At 44.9% G+C, this 19,562-nt stretch overlaps 1 protein-coding gene across 2 annotated transcripts in view; it reads left to right on the forward strand.

Annotated features, from left to right (window-relative positions):
- TTL (tubulin tyrosine ligase) overlaps positions 1-15,898 on the forward strand; it is a 36,678-nt gene extending 20,780 nt beyond the window's left edge. The window contains exons 6-8 of one of the 2 annotated variants that reach the window (XR_003102289.3): positions 4,780-4,923; positions 12,213-12,447; positions 15,494-15,898. Coding sequence is in view for 1 of the 2 variants with exons in the window: in XM_006055979.4 (XP_006056041.2) it covers positions 4,780-4,923; positions 12,213-12,327 (259 nt within the window). In the remaining variant the exon portion in view is untranslated. Of the gene's footprint in view, positions 1-4,779; positions 4,924-12,212 lie in introns of both variants that reach the window. The other variant, XM_006055979.4, reaches the window with a different exon arrangement.
- Positions 15,899-19,562: the final 3,664 nt, after the last annotated feature.

Genomic DNA, 19,562 nt, shown 5'->3' on the forward strand with positions numbered 1-19,562 from the left:
TTTTCTAGTTTCCTTAAAGTATAAGGTCAGATCACTGATTTGAGGTATTTCGTTTTTTAAAAAATATAAGCAGTTAATGCCATCAGCTTTCCTATAAGAGCTCGTTAGCTGCATCCCACAGATTTTGCCATCATGTTTTTGTTTTCATTTTATTAAAATGCCTTCTAGTTTCCCTTGTGACTTCATCTTTGACTTGTGTGTTATTTAGCAATTTTTGCTGAATTCCCAAATATTTGGGATTCTCAAGGTATTTTCATTTCATTATGGTCAGAGAACATACTTTGTATGGTTTTAAATTTGTTAAAGTTTGTTTCATGGTCCAGGATATGGTCTATCTTTACTTATTTATTTAAAATTTTTTCTTAATATGGTCCATCTTAGTGAATGTTCCACGTGTACTAAAAATAATGTTTATCCTGCTGTAGCTGAGCAGGGTGTTCTAAATGCCCATTAGGGGAAGGCAGTTGGTAGGGTCATTCAAGTCTTTTGTATTCTTGCTGATTTTCTGTTCTACTTGTTCTGTCCATTATTGAGAGGTAAAACTTTGGAAGTCTCCAAGTATAATTATGGACCTGTCTATGTCTCCTTTTAGTTTTGTTTTTTGCTTTGTATATTTTGAAGATCTGTTGTCAGGTGCGTATACATTTAGAATTGTTATTTCTTTGGGGAGAATTGACCTCTTTATCATTATGTAGTTCCTGTCTTTATCTCTGGTAATATTTCTTATTTTGAAGTCTATTTTGTCTGATATGAATATAGTCACTCCAGCTTTTGATTAATAATTTGTATCTTTTCATCCCTTTACTCCTCCTCTCTATTGTATAATTAAAATGGGCTTCTGATAGACATGTCATTGGATTTTGTTTTGTTTTGCTTTTAATCCAGTGAATCATCCGTTTTTCAATCGTTGTGTTTAGACCATTCAAATTTTAAGTAACTACTGGCTTGATGCAGTTTACATCTACCATGTTATCATTCATTGCCCATTTGTCCCCTCTTTTTTGTTTTTTTGTTTTTTCATTTCCTTGTTTCTTGGCTTCTTCTGAATTGTTTGAACTTTTTTAGAGTCCTGTTGGGTATCTGGCTGTATCTCTTTGTATTTTTGTTTGTTTGTTTTAATGATTAACATCCAGGGGTTATGATGTACATAAACCTAATATGTAACAGATTATCTTGTTGGATTAAAAAAAGACCAAACTGTATCCTGTTTACAAGAAACCCACTTTAAATACAAAAGAGGGAAACACTCTTTTACATTTACCCAGATATTTGCTGTTTCCTTTACTCTTGCTTCAGCCCTAAAATTCCAAGTTTCTTGTTCCTTCAGACTTCAGCATTTCTTTTAGAGCAGTTCTGCTAGTCATAAGTCCTCTTGATTTTCCATCATCTTAGAATGTCTTGGTTTCTCCTTATTCCTGAAGGATTTTATCACTAGAGTTACCCAAATATAATGTCAAGCAAAAAATTATGAACTGGCCCTGTTCATATAAATTGAAAAACAAGCAAAGCTAAGTAATACATTATTTGGAAAAATGTACATATATGGTAAAAATCTAGTGAATTTTAAATTATGCATACATTCATCTAGTCATAATGCAAGTCAGGATATAAAACATTTATGGCATCCTAAAAGATACCCTTGAACTCCCTCAAAATATATACTCTCTGCCAGAGATAGCCACCCTCTGACTTTTATCACTATAGATTCCTGTTGCTTGTTCTTAAACTTTATGTAAGTGGAATTATACTGTAATTCTTGCTTTGTGTTCCGATTTTTTCAATATTGTTTCTGTGTTATATATTCCATTGTGTGAATGCTCCATGGTTTATCCTTTCTGGAGTTGATGGACCTCTGAGTTTTTTCTCATATTTTAGACCTGTAATCTCTCTGAATTGTTTTATGCAAAGTGTCGTGTTTTTCTAGAAATATATCCTGTGGACCCAGGCTCACCTGTACATATGACTGTCCCTTCCGCAGCACGTTTTGGTGTCCCTTTCGGTTATAAATCAGGTGGCCATCTATGCGAGAGTCCATTCCTGGGACCTCTCTTCTGTTCTGTGGTCTGTTTTATCCACCCTGTTGCTGCCACCCTGTCATGATGACTGAACCTTTTTCCTTAATGTGTTCTTACACTGTGCTTCCCTGATGGCTCAGTGGTAAAGAGTCTGCCTGCCAACGCAGGGGATGCATGGGGTTTAATCCCTGGGTTGGGAATATCCCCTGGAGAAGAAAATGGCAACCCACTCCATTATTCTTACCTGGAGAATCCCCATGGACAGAGGAACCTGGCGGGCTACAGTCCATGGGGTCACAAAGAGTCAGACACAACTGAGCAACTAAACAATAAAAATAACAATAATAATTCTTACATAGAGTCCAGCAGAATAATTACAAGGCTGAGAGTTCCATTTCTTCAGGGATTATACGTGCTTAGAATTCTGACACCAGATAAATCAAATATACTGAAGAAAGAATTCCTATTTTAGGCAAAAGATGTATTTGATGTTTGCTGTCCCCCTCCTTCCCATTGTTCTGTGCCACTCAGACAGTGCTCCTACTCAAGTGCTATAAATGCTCCTCCTGGATCCCATGTTCTTTTTTTTCTCCCCCAGCTAACATCCCCCAGACTTCCTACTCCAGCTAAAAAAAAAATTAGATACACTATATTTTAAAAAATTCTTCTGAAGTGATTTATTAACTTGAACTTCCAACAAATATAAAATATTTTGTTTTGATTTGGTTCTGACTTCTGATTTTTCCTATAAGTGCTGGAGTGTAATGTTTCTTTCACTTTTTATCCTTTATCCTTTAGTATTGTTTTTTTATTTAAGAAAAATTTTTAAATGTAATAAACTTTTTATCATGAGAACCCATTAAATTTTAAATTTTTTCATAATTATAATATTGTAAAGGGCATTTTAATTACAGAAGTCAAGAGTATTCTCTCATAGAGATGAAATACAGAAAATGCAGAATACAGAAGCCCCAGTTCTTCTTTAAAGTCATAAGCCAAAACCTACTTATAAGACACATCTTTTTCCTTCTACATATACAGCTGAGCAGAAGGACAGCTGTCTCTGATATCCTTAGAGTCATCCTGATATACTGTGTTTACTAAGATAAATATTTTGCCCCAACATCTAGTTGAGAGAAAAATCAGGGCAGAGTTTTATAAAATAAAAGCAACTTGGAGGTTAGAGGTGAATGGGAGAAGAAATTTTATTCCAACTGGTTCTTAAATAACTGTCAAAATGATTTTTAAAGGTTTGAACACATCTATAGAAAGCTTTTCCCCTTCGTAGAAAAAAAGAAGGAAACTGATGATTTAGGGTAGGGGACTGGTGGAGGGAGGCTGGGGAAGCAAGACGGTGATTCCAAGTTCACAGAAGCCTCAATTCTTTTGTTGTTTATTATTTATTTTAAGATTTATTTATTTTTGGCTGTGCTGAATCTTCATTGCTATGTGGACTTTTCTCTAGTTGGGGTGAGCAGGGGCTACTCTTCATTGAAGTGTCAGGCTTCTCATTGTGGTGGCTTGTCTTGTTGCAGAGCATGCTCAGTGGTTGTGGTACACCAACATGGTTGCCCTGCAGCATGTGGGATCTTCCTAGCCCAGGGGTTGAACCTGTCTCCCATGCATTGGCGAGCAGATTCTTAACTCCTGGACCATCAGGGAAGCCCCAGTTCTTTAAAGTCATAAGCCAAAACCTCCTTATAAGACACATATTTTTCCTTCTAAATATACAGCTTGAGTAGAAGGAGAGATGTCCCTGATACTCTTAGAGTCATCCTGACATATTGTGTTTACTAAAATAAATATTTTGCCCCAACATCCAGTTGAGGGAAAAACCAGGGAAGAGTTTTATAAAATAGAAATGGCATAGACTTTCTGGGATGTACTGGATAAGATGTACTAGATGTACTGGATAAGAGTTCTTTTTCATTCATAAGTGATAGATTCATGACTATCCAAAATTAATGCTAAATTAATAAAATATACTTGTTCACTAGTAACAACATTCATTAGATGCCTCCCAGCTTCCAGGAGCTATGACAAGTTCCATAGGTAATTATATCATTGAACCATCTCAGCACTGGGAATATGTGTTATTTTTACCCTAATTTCACAGACAGTGACGTCAACACTTGGCTTAAAGAGGTTAAAAAATTTGTCTGAGATTCTGGCTTCGGCAGCATGACCTCAGGCTTCATGTACTGTTTCATCATGGTTTCTAAGATTCATTTTCAACTTTTCCTTGTCACTAAAATCTTCTAATTTTTGCAAACAGTAGTTGATCCTAATAACAGTCCCATATTTCAATATCTTGTTTCAGCATGTAAGGCTTTTAACTAAAAGCAGCAAACTGGAGCTTGTGAAAGAAATGAATGAGATCAGGCTTCTCCTTGCAATTTCTGTGTCACAAAATGGTGGGCCATTTTTTTTAATATGTCAAAAATATATAGAAGTGTTTTGTTTATTATCAGCAAATGTGGTAGCAGCCCACCCGTTGGAGGAATCCACATTTAAGGGGACCGTGATGACTCAACACTTGCTGGGAAAGTAGCCACTACCTGTCAGAATAAGAGTGATGGCAGAGTTTTCTAACAAATAAGTTGCATCCCCTTGAATAATCTATTGGTAATACATTTAAAAGAAAGAATTAAGCCAAAGCCAGTTTTCATGGGCACATTGGATGTAAAATCATCCAAGCACCTCTCCCCTGGTCTTGCTGCCCTGACCACCCCATCCTCAGCAAGCTCTTCCCTGTGCCCCGCAGGAGCTGCCTCATGAGCGTGGAGCCCGCCATCAGCACCAAGCACCTCCCTTACCAGAGCTTTCAGCTCTTCGGCTTTGACTTCATGGTGGACGAGGAGCTGAAGGTCTGGCTCATCGAAGTCAACGGCGCCCCTGCTTGTGCTCAGTAAGTCTGAACACCACTGGGGGTTTGTGTGTGTGTGTGTGTGTGTGTGTTTATTGGGGTATAGTTACTTTATAATGTTGTGTTTCTTCTGTACAACGAAGTAAATCAGCTACATGTATAATATATCCCTTCCCTCTTGAACCTCCCTCCCACCCCCTCATCCCACCCCTCTAGGTCATCACAGAGCACCCAGCTGAGCTCACTGGGCTATATAGCAGCTTCCCGCTAGCTAGCTGTTTTACACTTGATAGTGTATATATGTATCAGTCCTAATCTTCCAGTTTGTCTCACCCTCCCCTTCCCTCGTGTGTCCACAGGTTCATTCTCTATATCTGCATTTGTCCTACCCTGTAAATAGATTCATCTGTTCCACTTTTCTAGATTCCACATACATGCATTAATATGTGGTATTTGTTTTTCTCTTTCCGACTTCACTCTGTATGAGAGACTGTAGGTCCATCCATGTCTCTACAAATGACCCAATTTCATTCCTTTTTATGGCTGAGTAATATAGTCCACTGTATATGTGCCACACCTTCTTTATCCATTCATCTGTCGATAGACATCTAGGTTGCTTCCATGTCCTGGCTATTGTAAATAGTGGTGCAGTGAACACTGGGATGCCTGTGTCTTTTTGAATGAGGTGTCACCTCACACCGGTTAGAATGGCCATCATCAAAAAATGTATAAACAATAAGCGCCGGAGAGGGTGTGGAGGAAAGGGAATCCTGTAGCACTATTGTTTGGAATGTAAGCTACTGCAGCCAGAATGGAGAACAGTATGAAGGTTCCTTAAAAAACTAAAAATGGAACTACCCCCCACTGGATTTTAACAAGTGGCAATTTGGTTCCATGGGTGGGGTAGTCTGTCTTGACACGGGGCAAGCTCCCATTTCCGGGGTGTCCAAGAATATGCATGTGTGCTTGCTAAGTCCTTCAGCATGTCCAACAGCCCACTAGGCTCCTCTGCCCATGGGATTCTCCAGGGGATCTTCCCAGACCAGAAATCGAACCCATGTCTCTTGGGTCTCCTGCATTGGCAGGTGGGTTCTTTACCACTAGCACCACCTGGGAAGCCCATTACTGGGTGTTCTAGCGTAGACCCTTTGAATGATGTCAAGGAGGATGTCCCACTGATGGTAGTGCTTTGGTTGGACCCTGGCCAGCAGGGGGCCTTGTTGAGTCATTCCCTTTTCCATCTCCTTCCCATATGAGCTGAGCATTTAGCCTGTGCTGAGGTGGGTGGTGGATGCCGTCAAAATTCCAAACAAAGCCAGTAGTAGCAGCCGAGACCCTCTTGTGTGGCAAGGTGATGGGTCAGCAGGTCCCATGAGCTGGGGAGATAGTGATGAGCAAGCATTTCAGGGGCTCCCTGGACAGGAGGTGGTCTGAGAAGGTGCCATGGACATGGTGGAGCTGAAGCTGGGTTGGAAAAGGAGAGAGTCACCTGTGCCAAGGGGAAAGGGACCCAGCCTCCAGCCGCACCTTGCTCTGGGCCAGGCTCTAGGGGAGATGTGCAAATGAACAGACCCTGCCCTCAGGGAGCTTCCAGTCCTCCTGGGAGGAGTCTGGCTGCAGCATGGCGTGAGTGTTGTGGGGTAAGAAAAGGTGAAGGTATAGGTGAGTTGGGGTCTACCTGTGGGAAACCTTCCATGTAAAGGAGTCATTTGCACTTCATCCTCAAAGGTTGCAGCTTCATCCATGCCTGCAGCTAACGGTACTTGTTAGGTCCCTGTCACCTGCCAGGCCCCGGACTGGGCTCTGGGTCTCAGCCTTTGTACCAAGAGACCTAGACCCCACCCTTTGTAGAGGGGGACTGGGAAGGACCAAGGACAAGACAAATATAGATGACAGACTGGACACACGCTATCATAGAGTGCAAGATGTTAGAAGATAATAAAATTGAGCACAAGATCCCCTTGGGAAGTGATGCTTGGGACTGAGATCTGGAGGAGGAGGAGAGTGAAGGAGGCTGGGGTGGAGGGGTATGGAACGTTTCACATTCTCCCTTCATCACATCCTTAGGGGTGCCCGCATTCTCCGTCCTTCCTGACAGCAGTACGTCCCTCCTTGTGCTCTGATGCAGTTCTCTCCCTCCAGGCAGGAGGGCAGGATGAGGATGCTGTGCTCAGCTACCTCTTTGCTGAATACTTCCCACCAGCATGTGGTACCCAGCAGATTTCCCCAGTGATTACAAAGAGCCCTCTTGGACTTCCCTGGTGGTCAGTGGTTAAGACTCCATGCCTCTTATACAGAGGGCACAAGCTCAGTCCCTAGCCAGGGAACTAAGATCCCACACGCCCGCTGTGCAGTGAGGCCAAAAGGAAAAAAAAAAGCCCTCCTCTGATGCCCTGTCCTGCTCCCCTGACCACTCCCTCCCTGCTCCCTTTACAGCCACACTTGCTTCTTTTTTTTAGCCACTCTGAATGGCGTGTGGGATCTTATTAGTTTCCCGACTCAGGATCGAACCTGCACCCCTTGCACTGGAAGCAGTCTTAAACCCTGGACCACCAGGGAAATGCCCACAGCCACACATCTGGAGAAGCCACATCTGCACACACTATCTCCTCTTTCTCAGTCTGCATCCACACTGTGGTCCGCTCCAGGCTGACTTCCATCCACCCTCACAGAAACTGCCCTTTCCAGGTCTCCAGCCAAGTCCATCTTGCACTCCTGGATTTTAAAGCCAGCCAATTACATTGTATCCCTGAGTCCCAGGCTAGTGTCTGCACCTGTCTTCCCAGCATCCTGCGAGGAGCTGTGTGGATGTCCAGTGGGCGTCCCACCCCAGAGCTGCCCATCTCAGTGAATGTCCAGCTCCCCTCTTTTGGGATCCTGAGCCAGAAACCCAACTAACGCCCAGCCTCCCCCTTTCCATGACCCCCAAGGTTCTGTCCATCAGGCCTGGTCAATTCTGCCTCCAGCTTTGGCTCAAGGGTTGACCTCTAGTCTCTGGATAGGAAAAGGTAGATTTGCCTCTTTTATTCATGTAAGGATTGAAGGCTAGAGAGGGCAGAGAAACAGCAATTTCTCAGTTCACTTGGAGTGATGAGTAATATCCTTGACCTCTTTTTCCATCAGTGGCATCCACACACTGGCGAATGCTTGCTGAGATGCTGTGCAGGATCTGGTCATGCTGGAGCCTGACAGAGGCCTCTAGTGATAAGCCACTGGGCATCAGGGTTCGCTGTCTGCTCTGGGCTCCATCTCACTAGCCCCTCAAAGCTACTTCCCATCTGCTGGATCCCCTTTGCTCAGAGTCCTGGTGAGAGCAGTGGGGTCTAGCAGAAGAGTGGGGTTTTGAGAAACATGTAAAAATGAGCATCCTTAAAGAGTCCACTGGAGGAGTGAGCCAGACACTGCCCAGTTAATTATTGTATGAATTATTTTGAGTTACAGTTGCTGTCATAGAAAAGAAACAGATTCTATCTTCTAGAAGAAGTGAAGTGAAAGTGTTAGTTACTCAGTCATATCCGACTCTGCAACCCCATGTACTGTAGCTCTCCAGGCTCCTCTGTCCATGGGATTCTCCAGGAAAGAATACTAGAGTGGGTAGCCAACCACTTCTCCAGGGGACCTTCCTGGCCCAGCAATCAAACCCAGGTCTTATGCATTGCAGGTGGATTCTATACCACCGAGCCACAAGGGAAGCTCTTCTATCTTTTAGGTGCATAATTTTGAGTAGGGAGAGCTCTTGGAATGGGGGGCTTACTATGAGGTGGCTTGGAAAGCCCCAAGGAACTGAGGCCACACCATGAGGTGTATGGGTTCTGTTCTTATGCTGAAGAAAGTAAACTTTTTTTTAATACAACAATGATTTATGATTTTTCCTGATTTTTTTGCGGGGGGGGGGGGGGGCGGGGTGGATCTTAGTTCCCCGACCATGGATCAAACCTGTGCCCTCTGCGTTGGAAGGCGAAGTCTTAACCACTGGACCACCAGGGAAGTCCTTGAAGGAAATAAACTTTCAAATGCCTTTATCCTTGCTTCCTAAAGGACAAATGGGGAAGAGAGTTGATGGAGATGATGATACGATGGGGTAGTCAAAGGAAAGTCTTTATTCAGGAAGCACGGTTCCATTGTTGTGCCAGTGTTAAAACAGGACTTACTTGTCTTGCTGTGTGAACATAGCAGGATGTTCAAAGACCCATACTTGCTTGTATATTGGGCACCTCCTATGCCAGAAATACCGAAGTTGTTAGTTGACTGGACGAGGTTGAAGCTGTGTCCTCTCCCCCTGCCCCCAGCATCCCCTTCAGAAAATCTTTCCCAAGGTGGCTAATGACACGCTTCATGGAACACCAAACACTGTCTGTTTCAATGGTTTTGGCCCTTGGTGACTTGCCAAGACCTAAGACTACTAAGACCCAAACTACCATCCCTCCCTTGTGGGCCTCCTGATCATTGTCCCTTCAGAAAGGGAAGGTTGAGTGGTATAGCCTTGACCATGGGGCTTGATCCATGTAGACAGAAGAAGCAGGGGCTGGGGGATGGGGGGAGGGGAGATGGGAAAGAGCAGACATCTCACAGGAGAAACGAAGGTCAGCCGGCAGTTAAGGCTTACCGAGACAGACAACAGAAGCATGGCTTTGCACGAGCTCTCTTCTCAGAGGGCCTTACAAAAGGTTGCTGCTACTGCTGCTGCTAAGTTGCTTCAGTCGTGTCCGACTCTGTGCGACCCCAAAGACGGCAGCCCACCAGGCCCCGCCGTCCCTGGGATTCTCCAGGCAAGAACACTGGAGTGGGTTGCCATTTCTTCCTCCAATGCATGAAAGTGAAAAGTGAAAGTGAAGTCGCTCAGTCGTGTCCGACTCTTAGCGACCCCATGGACTGCAGCCTACCAGGCTCCTCCGTCCATGGGATTTTCCAGACAAGAGTACTGGAGTGGGGTGCCATTGCCTTCTCCATACAAAAGGTTAGGACATAGCAATTCCAGCCTCAAGGGCAGTAGAAGGGGATGAGGGGTGGGAGAAAGTTTCTATGATGAGGATAATAGCAGAAATTTGCCACTAGATTAGGAGGGACCAGAATTTGGTTGTGAAGATTTCCCACCTGGTAGAGATTGGGAGATAGCATCTTCAGGAAGTCAGGACAGTGAAGACCTCTGTTCCTCCAGGTTGGGCTGGCCTAGACTCCTGCCCCCTGTATCCCAGCAGTCCTGAGCAAGTTAGGCACATAGCAAATAGGCACATCTGGCCCAGAGCATCGTCTCAGATGTGTGTTTTCTCTTTGAACCATATGTCTCTGGTTTTTCCCTGTGTTTACATGAGTGTGTGCTAAGTTGCTTCAGTCATGTCCAACTCTTTGCAACCCCATGGACTGTAGCCCAACAGGCTCCACTGTCCATGGGGTTCTCCAGGCAAGAATACTGGAGTGGGTTGCCATGTCCTCCTCCAGGAGATCTTCCTGACCCAGGGATCAAACCTGAACCTCTTATATCTCCTACATTGGCAGGTAGGTTCTTTACCACTAGCGCCACCTGGGAAGCCCTCCCTGTGTTGGAGCCAGTCCCAAAAGAGCTCGCCTCATACACTCTATGTGAAACAGACAAAAATCCTGTAGGGAACAAGGGGGTGCGGAGTTTGAGGGCCTCCTTATAGCTCTGGATGGGAGGTTTTCCTCCTTGGCTTTGGTGGTTCCTTGGCCTCTGGCTGAAGTCCAGGTGCCAGCACGTGGAGTCAGGCCCCACCTTGTCCCCTGCCTCACACTGTGATGTTCCCCTTTCCCAGGTTTCCTGAGTTCTCTCTCCTTGGTGGGTGCCCCTCCCTATATTTGCATGGCCCTTCCTCTCTCTCACCCTCCTCTCTCTTTCTCCCTCCCCTCCTTTGTCTCTGTATCTCACCCTCGTTCTTTTTTATTATCTTTAATTTTTATTGGAGTATAGTTGCTTTACAACAAAGTGAATCAGCTATGGAAGTGTTTGTCACTTGGTCCTGTCCGACTCTTTGTGACCCCATGGACTGTAGTCCATCAGGCTCCTTTGTCCATGGGATTCTTCAGGCCAGAATACTGGAAGGGGTAGCCATTCCCTTCTTCAGGGGAATCTTCCCAACCCAGGGATCGAACCTGGGTCTCCTGCATTGCAGGCAGATTCTTTACCATCTGAGCCACCAGGGAAGTCCACGAATCAACTATACTTATACATATATGCCCTCTTTTTTAGAGTTCCTTCCCATTTAGCTCACCACAGAGCATTGAGTAGAGTTCCTTGTGCTATGCAGTAAGTTCTCATTAGTTATCTATTTTATATTAATGCATAATATATATGTTATCAATCCCAATCTCTCGTTTCAGCCCACTATCCCTTCCCGCTTTGATGTCCATACATTTGTTTCTACATCTGTTTCTCTATTTCTGCTTTCCAAATGAGAGGACTAGACAAAGAAGGTGTGGTGTGTACACAGTGGAATATTACTCAGCCCTAAAAAGGAACAGAATTTTATCATTTGTAGAGATATGGATGGAACTAGAGAATGTCATACAGAGTGAAGTCAGTCAGAAACAGACAGAAATATTGTATATTAACACATATATGTGGCCTCTAGAAAAATGGTACTGATGATCTTATCACTCTCGTTCTCTGTGTCTGACTCCCCTCTCCTTCCTCCTCTTTTCTGCCCTGTCATCCATTCTCTGTCCGATGTCACTCATTCTCCAGGTCTCAGCTGAGCTATTACTCTGAGGAGTCTTCCTTAAAGGCCCCTCAACCACACCACATGGGTGCTTTCCTTGGGGAGAGCCTGTGTCTGCATGTGTACCCCCCCACAGACAGGCAAGATGGCCCTGTTCTCTTTGGAATTGCCTGTCTTCCCTGCAGTTAGTTAGAGCAGGTGTTGCCTTGTCTGTTCACCTGCAAGACCTTCCAGAAATATCCATTGAGTGGATGCTTTATCTTCATGCAGTAGTACTTCCTGCAGTATTTGTATGGACAGCTGACACGTGTCTTATAAATACCGGGTGGAATTCTGGGGCAGATTCTGGTAAAAGAGCTTCCCAGGTGGTGCAGTGGTAAAGAATCCAGCTGCCAATGCAGGAGACACCAGAGACTCGGGTTCAATCCCTGGGTCAGGAAGATCCCCTGGAGAATGAAATAGCAACCCACTCCAGTATTCTTGCCTGGGAAATCCCATGGACAGAGGAGCCTGGCGGGCTATAGTCCATGGAGTTGGAAGAGAATTGGATAGGACCTAGCAACTAAACAATCCTAATTTTTTTAAAAAACCACCTTTGATTTTCTCACCTGCACTTTGATGTGCATCCTCAATAATAGATCTCTGAACCCATTTCAGGAAGCTTTATGCAGAGCTGTGCCAGGGCATCGTGGACATAGCCATTGCCAGCGTCTTCCCACCCCCGGACGCGGAACAGCAGCCCCCCCAGCCGGCCACCTTCATCAAGCTGTGACCCAGGGAGGTGCGCAGAGATGCCTCGGAAGAAGCACGTGGGGGGGCCCTGCCACAGGGGAAGGAGATGTGTCTGAATTGCTGTCAAGCCAAAAGGGAAGAAGAGAGGCAACTCGGAGAGGTGTGCTGGGAGAAAACAAAGGAGCTTCCCCCCGGGGTGATTGGTTGCCCAGAAGTCCCCGGGTGGAGCTCTCGGCCCTGCTACGGAGATTTGAAAACTACAGCACATTTCTCAGACGGGAGAGCCAGATATTCTTCTAAGGGGCAAAAACAGGGATTTACTTACTTTACGCTCTCATTCTTTGAAAAGATCTGAATTATATCCTAAGGCAGCGCTCTGAGCAGCAGCGCCTCTCCCGCCCAGGGGTGGCAGCCGTCGGACCTGGTTGGTGACTGTCCACTGCTGCGTTAGTGCCTTAGCTCTGTGCCCAGGTGCAGCCTCCGGTCTGGGGTGGGGACGGGATGTGAGACCACTCAGGAGGTGGGCGATGGGTCCCCCCAGCTCGTCCCAGTCAGTCCCCCAACCGTCTGCTCACCATCTGTCCCTGGGGCCTGGCTGTGCGGGCGCCGCCTCGCCGCCAGGGGGCGTGCTCATCCCGATCCTGATGGTGTCTGGCCGGTCACCGGTCAGGGCTGGCGTGGACTGGACGCCGAACGCTGCTCTCAGTCTGCTCTCTGCATGTTTTAGAAACCAAGCAGCAAAGTTTGCTGTGAACCCATAAGCATTCAATAAGCATGAGAGAGGAAAAAACACAATGTCTTGCTTTACATAATAGCTGGGTGTGTGTGGGTGGTGGGGTGGGTCTTTGAAATATGACGATTATGGTGATTCTCAAATCTCCTTGTTTTAACCAGAATTCTACATGCCCTTTGGACAGGTTCCCTTTTGTTCATTTTTCGGAGGATTTAACTTTTGTTAGAATGCTCTCCAGGAGAGGAAAAATCCCCTGCCCTCACCCCACCCCAGGGGGCTCTTCCCCATTTTGTTTTTCTTGCTCCTTCAACACCTTCTTTAGGAGTTGGAAGGTTAGGTTTTGTTCCAGGGAAGATTTTTCGTCTCCTTGTTCCTCTCAACGTCCGGGAGAGGCTGTGGATCATTGTGTGTGTGTCTCACCCAAATGAGGGAATCTCTTGAAATGGAAAAGGTGTAGTTTCAGAGCGGCACATGGCACCCTGTCAATCAGCAAATGTTAGCAGTGTCCCCTTAGGTGTAGTTTCTACTACCCACGGCTTGGATGAATATTCTACAGACTTTCCGGGAGGCCACGTCGCTAGCAAGAAGGAGCCCCCACATGCCACTTGTGTCCAGTGTGAGCTGAGTGCACAGGGCATGGCGATCCCCGCAGACCCACTGAACAGGCATGCACCCTCCACCCCAGGACCCTGGGCCGGGTTGGGGGATGGGGAGATGGGGGTTGGGGGGGATGCGGGTGCGATCCTACTCTCTGGCACATGTGCCATCCCTCGTTCATCTCCACTTGTCATCAGAAAAGAGTTCTGCTGCCAGGGGAGACTTTTTTTACAAAGCAAAGAAAAAGCAACCTCAAATAGGATGAGATGTGGGATCTGATGGTAAAAAAAGGAATGATGGCAATGATTTCATGGATGCAGCAGTGGGTGTGGGATGTGAAAGTATTGTGTCTTGGTGAAGTGGAGGAAGGCCCAGCCGGCTGGGCTCACCCTGCAGTTTGGAATTAAAAAATAAACATGCCAGCGGTTACCCAGAATATATAGATGATGAAGTTTGCATCCAGAGCAAAAAAAACAAGTGTTACTGGAATCCTAGAGGCCCAGAGAAGCTGATGGGTTAGTGTTTGGGGAGATTCTGAGTAGATTGTGGGCAGGTGCGCACCCATGGAGAAAGTGTAGGGTTCTGGGGCTTGGGAAGTCTGTGTGGGCCTGTGATGGGACAAGTAGGGAGGTTTTTGGGACTTCCCTGGCCGTTCAGTGGTTAAGACCCCACACTTGCACTAGAGGGGGCACAGGTTCAATCCCTGGTTGGGGAACTAAGATCCTGCGTGCTGCCCAGTGCAGCCAAAAAACAAGAGGAAAAAAAAGCAAGGAGAATTTTGTAGTCCTGTCACAAGCAAATGCAGATTTGTAATGATCTTTTGGACCTAAATTACAGGGATATTTGGGAATTTTCCAGTGTCTCTTACAGTGACAGAACTAAGAATCCAGGTCTTAGGAAGTCTGTGGATTTTGATGGGTTTTCTAAGAAAACAGAATTGATAGCAATATATGTGAGAGAAAAAAGGCTTTAAAGAGGAAATTATGCTTCATTCCTCATGTGGTTTCAAATAAGTATCTGTTTTGTGCATTTATGTCTGATCAGGGAGAGCAGCTGGCACAGAACTCTTCCATACCCTTCAGTGATATCCGTGGCACAGATGGTCATGCCTCGCCCCCAGTCAGTCTTCATCCGTGTAGTCTGTGTTCATGTCGCCAGTTGCTAGGGAAGGAGGTGGTGGTGTTGTTTTGGAGATGTTAATTTCAGTCTCGACTCATTGGCTGCACAGCATCAGAGAAACCCATGAACCTCTGTGCCTTAGTTTCTTATCTTGTGGAAGAACTTGTTGCCTGATCCAGGGACTACCTCAAGGGCATTCAGTGAGGACACATGAGATTAGGACGGCTGGAGAACCCTGAGGACCAAGGTTCTCAATGCCGATAATTTGCTGGAGTCACTGGGGAAGCTTTAAAGAATGTTGGTGTCCACACCTCCGTCCTCCCTGACCCCTGGCCTGTTAGGTTTGAACCTCAGGCGTCAGAGGGATTGAGATGCCTTGAACCACTGCTGGAGAAGGAAGGACAGATAACATTATTACCTTGGAAGAATCCAATAAGGGTTAGAGATTTTTTAAAAATTCCTTTTGGCAGGCCAGGCATTTCTTTAAGGATGACTGGATGCTGACGTGATATACAGCATATTCCATCCAAACAAGTTCTCTCTCTCTGCTCCCCGTCATAGCCTTTGGAAACTCAGCCGTGCTTTCATCTACTTAAATCTGCTTTCATCTACTTAGTGAAGCCTTGTTGTCAAATGTAACCAGACATGAATTTATAAATCTGCTAAATATGTGTTAGAGTTACAAATGAATTATTGAGAGGAAAGCCCCTTCTGTCTCACTGGACTCCTGTAATGACTGTAAACTCTGTTTCCCCAGGACATGAAAGTGCCTCAGTGTCTGTCTGATATAGTGGAGCAGGTGCTGGTGGACTTAACCAGCTAATGTGGTGTTTCACGAGCGCCTCAGGGTGATGGTCCCAGACTTGGGATGTCTGGTTGTGCTGGAAGCGGACGGACCCACAAGCTGTGGTAACACTACAAAGAGTGTTTCCTTAAGTGGAGGTTGTGTCAAGCAGGGGTGCATCCAGCCTTGCCATGGGTTGTGGGACTCTACCAGAGAAGACAAAGTGCTGGAGTGGGTCCCCACAGCACTAGTGGGTGCCGTGGAGAAAACTGTCTCTGCTCCTGGACACAGAATCTGTACCTAAGAGGAAATGACTTCTGAAACAAGGCAATTCTATGAATGTTTGAATGCCTGGAGCATTAAAGGAATCGTATTCAAGTGTTTTTGTCCCCTTTGGTTCTCTCATCTTACTGTGGGTGCTGACTGTCCTCCAATATGCCTGGTTATTGGAATCTGTGATTCTGTTAAACTAGAGGCAGGCAGACTTTTTCTATAAAGGGCTGCTGCTGCTAAGTTGCTTCAGTCGTGTCCGACTCTGTGCGACCCTATAGACGGCAGCCCATCAGGCTCCCCCGTTCCTGGGATTCTCCAGGCAAGAACACTGGAGTGGGTTGCCATTTCCTTCTCCAATGCGTGAAAGTGAAGTTGCTCAGTCGTGTCCGACTCTTAGCGACCCCATGGACTGCAGCCTACCAGGCTCCTCCGTCCATGGTATTTTCCAGGCAAGAGTACTGGAGTGGGGTACCATTGCCTTCTCCAATAAAGGGCTAGGTAGTAAATATTCTAAGCTTTGCAAGCCCAACTGGTTCTCTCTTGCATATTCTTTTTTTCCTTAACTCTTAAAAAATATTAAAAAAACAAAACTTAGCTCACGAGCCATGCAAAAATAAGCACATACATGGTCATTGTTTGTTGACCTAAGAATGTTGGTATGTAAGCCAATAGACTTGTCCTTTAAAACTGTGAGCTGCTCCAGGATGATGCACTGAAACAATTTCAGCTACCAAAATCTAGCCCATCATGTTTTACATGACATGTGTATTATCTGAATCATGCTGCAGATTGTGTGCTTTAAAGTGAGGCTCCTTCTCCAATTAGCCAGAAGTTCAAGAAGTCCTTCTTAAGACTTTACTAAGGCCATATAAATACCAGCAGGCATATCCTAGGGGCTTCCCTTGTAGTTCAGTTGGTAAAGAATCTGCCTGCAATGCAAGAGACCTGGGTTTGATTCCTGGGTCAGGAAGATCCCCTGAAGAAGGGAATGGCAACCCACTCCAGTATTCTTACCTGAAGAATCCCATGGACAGAGGAGCCTGGCAGGCTAAGTTCAGGCTAACTATTGTCGAGGCTTAGCCTGGACGATTGTGTCACAAGAATCGGACACAGTTTAGCAACTAAACCACCACCACCATATCAGTACCTACTGGTCTCACCTCAGACCCTTAGTCACATGCCTAGAAAGGGCTTCAGTTATGTAAACTGTAATTAAACTTGTAACTTGTGGACAAACCATCCAACTGAGGCTGGATGCTTTGAACTCCAGCTTTCACACCAGAAACCTTGGCTTAAACACCCCACTCCAAACAAGTTTCTGATGTGACATGACACATACCCACTGGATTCAGTGGGGACTGCACGGGTAGGGTGCAGAGATCAGCAGACATGCATGGACCCAGGCAGGTGGCTACTTAGAATCCTGGAAGTGGACAGGTTCAAAGGACTTCTTTAAGAGTCTGGTCCCATTTGCTGTTAGTAGCTGCCCCTTCCCCTTAAACTGATATTCTCCCATGGCCTAAAAGTTTCAGTAATACTTTAAAGAGGTTTTCCCCAAAGCATCCCTAAAGACAAAGGAAAATGAGTCCCTGTCCATGGGATACTTGGTGGCACAACTTGAACATTGCTACAATCAAAATTCCTTTTCAAAATTCACAAGTGAAGACATCAGGGGGAATAGTAGGGTAAGAGCCTCTGAAAATCCTATCTTGCATAAAAGCAATGAGAACAGTGGCAAATTAGCCAAAAGCTTGCAACAATCCAGGAAGCATTTATTAAAGAAAAATGTTTGCATATTGATAAGAACAGCAAGTATGGTGATGTTTTTACTTGCCCCATTTTCATTTCCTTTATATCATCTCTGTGATATCATCTTTATATCACATCTTTATATCATCTCTGTGATAGCCTTGGAAACCAAGAGCCCCAGAGTCATGGTGAAACCCCAGCAGCCTTGCAGCCATTAGAGGGTACAGAATGGTGCTGAGCTCACCCAAAGCTCCATTCCTAATGAGGTGTTCTTATTTGGCCTGACTGGCAGTTTCCTGTAAGTCCTCATCTTGGAGTTTATTTTATTTGACCTGTCTTAGAGTGTGCCCACTGTGAGCAGCCTATCCCTGGGTGCATTTGTTAAAAATAATCAGCACCAACTGTTTAACACCTCAACTTGCTGAGATGGTTTTAGCAGCTGGAAGAACAACAAAAAACTTGGAAGGTAAAGATAGGGAATGAGATGTTCATAAGTTTTGAAAAGTGTCAGTATATTCCTAAAAATACAAGTGTAGGCTGTGTATGTGCCCAGAGGAGAATTGAATTCTCTCAGCCTTCACCTCTGTCTGCCTAGCAGGATATTCACAAGCAGGAAGTGAAGACTAAGGCAGGGATGTAAACTGCCTGCCTGAGCATGAAGGCATATCTTTCATACACACACAAACATACACACACAGTCCTGTGCCCAAGACTGGGAGATGTACTTGTTCCAAGTGTCTAAGGAAATCTCTGTAGAATCATTAGTTGACCACTAAGCTAATAGAGCAGACACTTCAGTGGCCATACATCAAAAAATACAGGCTTGACAGAATTAGTTCAGCAAAGTCACTAAAAAAAAAACAAAGATAAACCCTGAGGAGGGAACAGTAGTTTTCCAAAATTGCCCCATAGTATTATCAACATTTTCATCACAAGTTATGGGACATGCAAAGAAAAAGAAAGCATGCCCCACAGAGGGAACAGTCAATAGGAATCATCCCTGAAGAAGTGCAGGCATTGAACTTAACTACATAAACACTTTAATTCAGCTATTTAAAATATGTTTAAAGAAATAAAAGAGACAGAATGATGTGTCACCAAAGACACAATATCATTAAAGAAATAGAAATTGTTTTCTGAATAAAGCAAAGTAGAAATTTTGGCATTGGAAAGTATGATAAAGCAAATGAAAAATTTAATAGAGGTGTTCAAAAGCAGGTTTGAGCTGGCAAAAGAAGAAGAAATCAGTGAATCTGAATTCAGGTGAGGTCACCTAGTCTGAGGAATAGAAAGAAAAAAGAATGAGGAAAAAATGAACAGGCTCCAGAAGTATATATATGTACACCAACATAGACATAACAGGAATCCTAGAAGAAAAGCGAGAGAGAGGGTGGCAGAAAACGTACTGGAAGAAGTAGTGGCCAAAAGCGTTCCCTCTTTGATGAAAACCATTAAAATGCATTCAAGAGGTTCAATGAACTTGAAATAGAATAGATTCAAAGAGATCCACCCCAAGACACATTAACCACTAAGAAAATGACTTTAAATATATAGTAAAAAGGGACATGGGAACTAAAATATTACACTGTGCTGCTTAGTCACTCAGTTGTGTCTGCCCCTTTGTGACCCCATGGACTGTAGCCCACCAGGCTCCTCTGTCCATGGGGATTCTCCAGGCAAGAATACTGGAATGGGTTGTCATGCCCTCCTCCAGGGTATCTTCCCAACCCAGGGATCGAACCCAGGTCTCCCACATTGCAGATGGATTCTTTACCATCTGAGCCACCAGAGAAGCCCTGGTGGAAAATATTACACTAGAAAATATTTAACAAAAGAAAAGGCAGTAATGAAGGAATGGGGGGAGGTAGGAGGCATATACAAAGCAAATAGCAAGATGTAGACATAAATTCCTATCTTATCAGTAATTTCATTAAATGCAAATGGATTAAAGACTCTAATCAAAAGGCAGAGACTGGCAAAATGGACAAAAAACCGAAACAACCACAATCCAACTCTATGC

This window comes from Bubalus bubalis, chromosome 12 (assembly GCF_019923935.1).
Source record: "Bubalus bubalis isolate 160015118507 breed Murrah chromosome 12, NDDB_SH_1, whole genome shotgun sequence".
Taxonomy (NCBI): domain Eukaryota; kingdom Metazoa; phylum Chordata; class Mammalia; order Artiodactyla; family Bovidae; genus Bubalus; species Bubalus bubalis.